Below are 7866 nucleotides of genomic sequence, written 5' to 3'. Positions count from 1 at the left end.
CATTCCCCCTGCATTAATTTTGAAGAATGCCCACAATCATGGGATCTCTCAGTTATTATTAGCTCTTATATCTGTTTATAATTATGGATGGAATAAATGAGGATATGAAGCTAGTGGGTGCAAGTGTTGAGGATGCAGACAATAGGGATAGGTGGGGAGAGATGATCCGCCATGGCGACCCCTGAAGGGATAAGCCGAAAGAAGAAGAAGAAGAAGAAGAAGATATCTGTTTGTCTGCTTATAAAAGTTAACTTGTAACATATATATATATATATATACATACATGAGAAGTGTATTTATGATTCTGAACAGTGTACAATGTATTATTTGCTACAATATATTTTGATTTTGTTCCTGATTAGAATGAATTGAGAATTAACATCATGTTGATGAGCCTATTATTTGTTGAATATCATTCAGGTATTCACAAATGATTAATAAAAAAAAACAGTACGAGTTCACAATTGTACATGTTAAAACATTTTTATTAAAACAACGTACAAGCATTTTCCATATCATTGTGTCACTAAAAAATGCTATGTATATATTTAAAAAAAAAAAAAAAAAGACTATCCACGAAGAGAAGAGTCCTAGATCAACTAGCAAATATAAATGAGTAAAGTACAGTTTATGATTTTTGTCTCCCTTCTCTTTGAGTGTTAAATAGGGAGGATTTAGCACCTTTGTGATGAAAGACGGCACTGAGCCTTCAAGACAACATAAACTTCACAAAACAACAATAATTTAAAACTAAATTAACTGAACGATATGTTTATGGCTTGCCTACTAATGTGCCATTCCTTGATCTATGCAGATAAAGCGAAATAGCTCTACAAAGAAACCCTACATTAGCAGAAGTGGCATTTTACAGTCCCTGTGACAGTATACAGTTGTTAGGTTGATCACACCACAAAGATCTTGTACATAGTGAGATACTCGTGCTATTTTTAGACTACTACATAAAACACTTGTCACTGTGGTTGCGGTCACCTTTGATACAAAACCAGAAACTCTCTAGTGGTTTCAGTGAAAACATACAGCAAAAGCAAAATCTGGAGCTGTCGAGGGTAAAAGCCAAAACAGCTGTTTATTTTTCTCCCCTACACCTCTGTGCAAAGCAGGTGAGGTTGTGAGACCCGTTCAAATACCGCAAAGCTCATTTCTGTTCCATCGAAATCTGGATTAGCTTTGAGTCCTTGTAGAAGCAGCTTCTCTCGCAGGCCGTTTAGAAAGGGATGGGGCCGTAGTATGCGGTGTAAGCCGCAATGATCCCATCGGTGTCAGACATGTGTTCGCAGGCCACGTTGGGCTCGCACACCTCCCTCAGGCTGTTCAAAAGAAACGGAAACATTTAGATTTAGATGGTAGGAAACAGTTTTCTATTAAAATTTCTATAATATAAATACAGTTAATATTCAGATTATTGAAAGTAAGTATACATTTGTTGAGATAAGATTCCCAGGGAAATAGTAGAATAAAATCTGGTAGTCTTCATAGAATAGAATAGAATAGAATAGAATAGAATAGAATAGAACAGGATAAGATTTGTCAAGTCAAATATTAGAATATAATCGTGACTAATGCAGTCTTCATAGAATAGAATAATAAAATCAAATAGACTAGAACTGAATGAAATGGAATGGAATAGAGTGGAATATAAAACAGGGTAAAATAGAATTACAATCAAGAAGAGTAAGAGTATAGTGTGGAGTTGGAGGTTTACCTCTCCAGCTGAACTTGGGTCAGGTCTGCTGCTGGTGTCCCTGCTCTTCTGTGTCTCCTCAGCAGAGCCGTGGCGAGAGATCTCTTCACCATCACATGGTCAGGTGCAGCTGTAGCTGCGGGATGAGAAACGCCAGCGTCACACACACACACATACACTAAACTCTCCAATCCGATCCTGTGCAAACGAATGTTTAGTGTAACGTCTCTCACCTTCGACACTGTTAGAGTTGGACTCAGATGAGGAAGAATCAGAGGCAGAGTCGGAGGCGGAATCAGACGCAGAATCAGAGTCTGAGGCAGAGTCGGATGCGGAATCCGAGGCAGAGTCTGATGCGGAGTCTGATTCAGAGGAAGAGGAAGAGGAAGAGGAAGAGTCTGAGGCTGCGGCGGCATCAGCTGCGGGATCAGCTGCGGGATCAGCTGCGGGATCAGTGTCAGGGTCAGCAGCGATATCCAGTACTGCACACAGGACAGACATGGACACAGAATGTAAAGACATGTATTGTCATTTAAAGTGCAATTTAATATGTGGAGAGACAAATCTCTTCATCTTACCTCCTGTAGACATGCAGGCAGCCAGCACAGAAAAGAGGATGAGGAGGGTGAAAGTCTTCATCTTTTCGTCTTTTGTAGCTAGACTCTTCTTGAGAACTTCGCTTTCTGTGTCTTGTTTGTCTTGGGTTCTCCTTTCTTTCTTTTCTGTCGTTTCTCCGAGCACCTTTATACTGCTCTAACCCCTTCACAAGAACTGCTTTCGAAGTTTGTGATTGGTTTGAGAATCAAGTGACACCAAGCCTCTTTCTGCATTTCAACACACACCCTCAAACACACACACACACATACACACCCTTGCACATGTGCACCCCAAGCACCACTTTCTAAAACAGTCATACATGTCCCAAGAAGCTATATAATTCAACCACAAACGATTTTGACTCGACTTTCTTGGAAGATGTTTTATAAAGATTGGTTTAAGTTGAACGTAATTGAAAGGTCGATTTATAAATCTTGGAGAAAACACATTTAAAATATACATCTGGTTTTCTCCAAAATGTTCCGATAAAAAAAAAGAAGCTCTATGTGACCCCATTCACCTCTGTACACATATGGCCACAATATATATATTTTTTTATTAAAAACGATAATTATGTACCGCTTTAACAGAAATGAAGACAAACTGAGGTAACGTCGACTAAGGTCAGTTTGAGCTGAGGTGAAGACTGAACTGAAATGAGGTAATCACCAAACTGAAGTACCTAAGCTACCTAAATTGATCTGAGGTGAATTCAAACTGAGCAATTCAGGAGATAATGGTATTGAGGGAAAGTCAAATTAAATTAAATGTGAACGTGAGGGTAATGGTAAAAACTGAAGAGAATTTGAGCGAAGATGAATTCGAACAGTGGTAAAGGTCAAACTGAGGTAAATCTGAACTGAGGTAATGGTTGAACTGAGGTAAAGCCAAAGTGAAGTCAATTGAAGATAAAGATAAAGTCAAATTGAGGTCAAATCAACCTGAGCAACCTGAGGCAAAGATGAACTGAAGAAATGTTTCAATTTCAGGCAAAGTCAAACTGAGGTAAATGGAAAGTAATGGTCAAACTGAAGAAAATTCACACAGAGGTAAAGTAAACTGAATTAAAATTGGAACTGATGCGAATTCAGACTGAAGTAATGGTCGAACTGAGGTAACGCAATAAACATATGTATGTTACAAACATATATGTTATTAGATACCTGGTTTTCACAGTTCTCAGGTTTGCTCATCATTTCATTTTGTTTTCGTTGCGCATGTTTCTTTCACATTTCACAATTTGTGTCTTGTCTTGTGATGTTTTTTGTACTTCCTGTTTGCACCTGGTTGCACTTTATTGTAGCTAGGACACACTTCTGTCCTAGCTCTGTGTTGTTGTTTCTGTTTCTGTAATTAGATATTGTATCTAGTTTAGGTAGCGCCGGGGTCCTGGAGAAACGTTTCAATTCACTCTGTACTGCATCAGCTATATGAAATGACAGTAAAAGCTTCTTGACTTGACTTGAAACCTCACTAAATTTAAACTGAGGTAATGGTCAAACTGAGGTAAAGTGAACTTGAGGTCAATTCAAACTGAAGTAAAGTCAAGCTGAGGTAAACTGAAGTGAAGTAACTAAATAATATTCGATAGTTCATTTTCTTAGGCTCCGATTTTGGCTAGTTATCACCCTTGTAGCTAGGTCTATACACAAATTCAATAATTACTTCAATCAATTTTATTTCTCAATTTAATTGATTTGTCTTCATCAGAGCTAGCTGGCAATAAAGAAAGAAAGAAAGAAAGAAAGAAAGAAAGAAAGAAAGAAAGAAAGAAAGAAAGAAAGAAAGAAAGAAAGAAAGGTCAAGCAATGTACCCACAGTGCCGTTTCAGTCCTTGAAAATGCCATCAGGATTAATATTTTACCTTATCCAGAGTGTCCACTCAAAGTAATTACCTCAGAGCTACAGTACAGTTCAGTGTCCAGTCCTTGATCTAGTATAAACAAATGAAATATGTATCACACACATGATCATTAGTTTTTATATGACACATAATCTGATAGATTTCCCTGTGTACTTTTTCATCCTGGTGGACCAATAATTCTTCCACACAGACCAGATAATTGGCATCTGTGTGTGTGATCTGTCTGTAAATGACAAGAAGGACTCATTATGTGCCAGATTTAATTACAGATTTGTCCTAGACTAACCAAAAACCACAGTCAGACTAAACCACACAAGAGTTTAAGGCAAACTTTGATGCCAGTTTAAGCATTTCTATATGTTCGCATTTTTGGTGCAACATATGAGCTGATAAATAGGACTGCAGCTGGATTTGTTTTGCAGATATAATATTGGGGAGGGGGGGTGCAAAGGGACCCGGAGTCATACATTCACACACTCTATATCATTCAGCCATTAAACCTTCATCAATGTATAGGTTCCATCTACTATATCAGAGCATGGCATGTTTTTTGACCTCTCTCCTACTTCTGTCTTATTGTTCATGCGTGTTTATGATATTCTTGGTGGAAGTGATTTATCTTGGCCACTCTGGTATGTAATTTCAATGTCTGCTGCACTGACTTCTGACATTCTGGGGAAGAAAAAAAAACATTGCCACATTGAGCCTTGGCAAATCCAGTAGATGTATCCGGTCAGTGCTAAACAGTCTACACTGTAATTTTCAAATCGGAGTATTGTGTTATTCTATACTTTGCGTGCAAATAGCTCGTTTTCTTGTTAGTCATGACCCACAACAAATGGAGCAGGTGACTAATGAATGACGAGTAAGAACTCAAGATCCAAGTGACTTGGGATCCAAGTGACTTTCCCAGAACCAGCTGACCTCACCATGTTTACAAGGATCCAGTTTAAAAGTACTCTTGTGCAACTTCCCATTTAACCTCACCACCATTATGGCAGGATGAACAAATAGAAATTTGCATGTTGACATACTGATGAATAATTCAGTGCTGCAGATTCATCCAAGCGTTCATAAATAAATCATTTTAAATGATAAATGATCATATTTCTCTCAAATTACAACATACTTGAGACATGTTTGTGTTTAGTTTTGGGCGATATCAATTCTGACTCATTTGGAAAGTAGCATAAAGACACTTGTCTTTATTTTGGACAGGTAGGTACAGTAGGAATGATGGTGAGGTACATCCTAGGCAACATGCTCATAAATAAAATGTGGCATCAGTTGTCAAGTCCAAGACCAGATATAACTGAGAATAAACGAAACCTGTGTCTTTTGGCCAAGTCAAGATCAAGTCTAAATGAAATGCCAGTTTCTGCACAACAGGGTCTTTTATTTTCCTTTTCATTTCTTTTTTTTATTACAAATACTGACTACTACCACCTCCTGGTATGGAGAGGTGGCAAGGTTTCCCCTCATGCATACACAATAAGGATATACACTGATCAGCCATAACATTATGAACACTGGCGGGTGATGTGAGTTACACTGATGATCTCCTCATCATGGCCCCTGTTAGTGGGTGGGATATATTAGGCAGCAAGTGAACATTTTCTCCTCAAAGTTGATGTTAGAAGCAGGAAAAATGGACAAGCGTAAGGATTTGAGCGAGTTTGACGAAGGGCTAAATTGTGATGACTAGACGCCTGGATCAGAGCATCTCCAAAACTGCAGCTCTTGTGGGGTGTTCCCGGTCTGCAGTGGTCAGTACAAAGTGGTCCAAGGAAGAAACAGTGGTAAACTAGCGACAGGGTCATGGGCGTCCAAGGCTCACTTATGCATGTGTTGAGCGAAGGCTGGCCCATGTGCTCCGATCCAACAGACAAGCTACTGTTGCTGAAATTGCTGAAGAAGTTAATGCTGGTTCTGATAGAAAGCTGTCAGAATACACAGTGCAGGACGGGTTTTGGCAGCAAAAGGGGGACCAACATAATATTAGGCAGGTGGTCATGATGTTATGCCTGGTCAGTGTATGTCAGAAGTCTGTTGAAATCTTTCTGGACTTTCCTAGAAAATTTACATAAGATGTAAACCATGACTGATGCTGCAGTAGTTCTTTAACATGGGCTAGGTGAGTCAGGGCACTAAGGGAAAAGTAAACTGAACTCCTGTCGATTGCATGAGAAGGACACTCTGTGGATAACAGATGCAAATGATGACTCAAAGAAAGTGCTGGCTTTCAGGCTCAAGGAAAGGGAAGACGAGAACACAGCGTGGACGTAACTGTAGTTGTTAGAGACCAGTGAGAGCAATTAGACACACAGCAAGGAAAATCAGAGAGAGAGAGAGAGATAGAGAGAGAGACAGAGTAAGAGAGTGATAGAAGGTTCATGGATGCAGGTTCACGGAGCACAGCAGCCAAATGTGGCTTCACCGCTGGCATCCACCATCACGGGCAGACACCACAAACAAACCCAGCCGACCGCTGTGTGTATATGTTACACAGAGCTATAGTACTGCACACAGCAGAGGCAGAGAGCAGAGGGAGGTTTGTTGGAAGGATCGTCCCGGATCAGGCATAATTACAGATTATCTGTTTTTAGTGCATAATGTATTTTCCAGGGTTGTGATTCTGTCTTTATGGAATGTCCCACAATTTCAGTTTAACACAACAGGCCAGTGTTTTATACACAGTGTCTATAGAACACACAGACCTCAAGAGAATTCAGCTGTCTCTCTGCCAGGAATGTACAAAAACTTGACTTTATATTGTTTATATATGTTTATATTGTTTGACCCCCCCCCCTTCTCTCTCTCTCTCTCTCAGGTCATCCTTTACATTGCACCCAGTCTTTAGAGGAAAAATCAACCCTGAACCACTACTTATAGTCAACGAGCGGCCTTCAGTTGTGCAAAACATCCAGTTGTTCTGCTGTGGTTACTGCTATGCTGTGGTTAATGCTAATCAACTGCCCAGTGATAGTTTAGCCCTCGCTTTTTCTCTGTCTAAAGTAAGCGATGCAGCAGAGCTTTATTTCTGAAATTTGGTAATCCCAGCATTAATGCCATCACCCCGTCCTCCTGTGAGACAAATAGTTACATTGCATTTCTCATTAATGAATTAATAAATATGACGTTTAAATTATTATCAACATGGTATCCCACTTGCAAATCCGTAACTATTTGTATGACTCAGTGAAAAGAAATGAAGTACAAGGTTAAGGTCAGTGTTGGCGCTGGAATTTTATACCTTCTGACATATGTCATTGTGAAATCAAATAAAATCCACTCTCCATAAAATTTCCACCAATTTCTCATGAGTTTAGGTGGAATGTTCTATTGTATATCAGCTATCATGAGCTGCAAGCTTGTAGAAATTTGGAATTTAAAATGATTTTTTTAATACAAAAGAATTGGTATGGAAATTCCAATTAAGGAAATGATGATAAGGAAAAAGCATTGTGTAAATGATACTAAGTATTTGTATGGAACATTAGTCTGTGTTTTTGGATGTATTTTGTGTATTTTTATTTATTTATTTATTTATTTATTTATTTATTTATTTATTTATTCATATTGTTAGAACAATACCATATCAATACCATATGGAGCAGATGATCCTAAGTACTGAAGCATTTAGGATTTTGAGTGACTTCCATTACTTGTTAGGTCCGCTGTAACAAAAATGGAGAAAATGTTG

General features: G+C 38.7%; 1 protein-coding gene across 1 annotated transcript; it reads right to left on the bottom strand.

Annotated features, from left to right (window-relative positions):
- Positions 1 to 501: 501 nt before the first annotated feature.
- Positions 502 to 2406, bottom strand: bglapl (bone gamma-carboxyglutamate (gla) protein, like). The gene is made up of 4 exons (XM_058403649.1): positions 2281 to 2406; positions 1936 to 2184; positions 1724 to 1838; positions 502 to 1328 (listed from the first exon to the last, which is right to left on the bottom strand). Exons 1-4 carry the CDS (start codon positions 2339 to 2341, stop codon positions 1226 to 1228), a joined length of 528 nt encoding a protein of 175 aa, XP_058259632.1. The 5' UTR covers positions 2342 to 2406; the 3' UTR covers positions 502 to 1225.
- Between the last annotated feature and the right edge of the window lie 5460 nt (positions 2407 to 7866).

Source organism: Hemibagrus wyckioides, linkage group LG11, assembly GCF_019097595.1.
Source record: "Hemibagrus wyckioides isolate EC202008001 linkage group LG11, SWU_Hwy_1.0, whole genome shotgun sequence".
In the NCBI taxonomy this organism is placed as follows: Eukaryota; Metazoa; Chordata; class Actinopteri; order Siluriformes; family Bagridae; genus Hemibagrus; species Hemibagrus wyckioides.
Note: the sequence above shows the minus strand (reverse complement) of the source record. Positions and strands in the feature narration are given on the sequence as shown.

Excerpts from the sequence above, each read along its gene's own strand:
- bglapl (XM_058403649.1), bottom strand. The coding sequence starts at position 2,341 with ATGAAGACTTTCACCCTCCTCATCCTCTTTTCTGTGCTGGCTGCCTGC. Across the intron at positions 2,185-2,280 it reads TGCCTGCATGTCTACAGGAG|TACTGGATATCGCTGCTGAC; the intron begins GTAAGATGAAGA and ends TCCTGTGTGCAG. Across the intron at positions 1,329-1,723 it reads ACCCAAGTTCAGCTGGAGAG|CCTGAGGGAGGTGTGCGAGC; the intron begins GTAAACCTCCAA and ends TCTTTTGAACAG.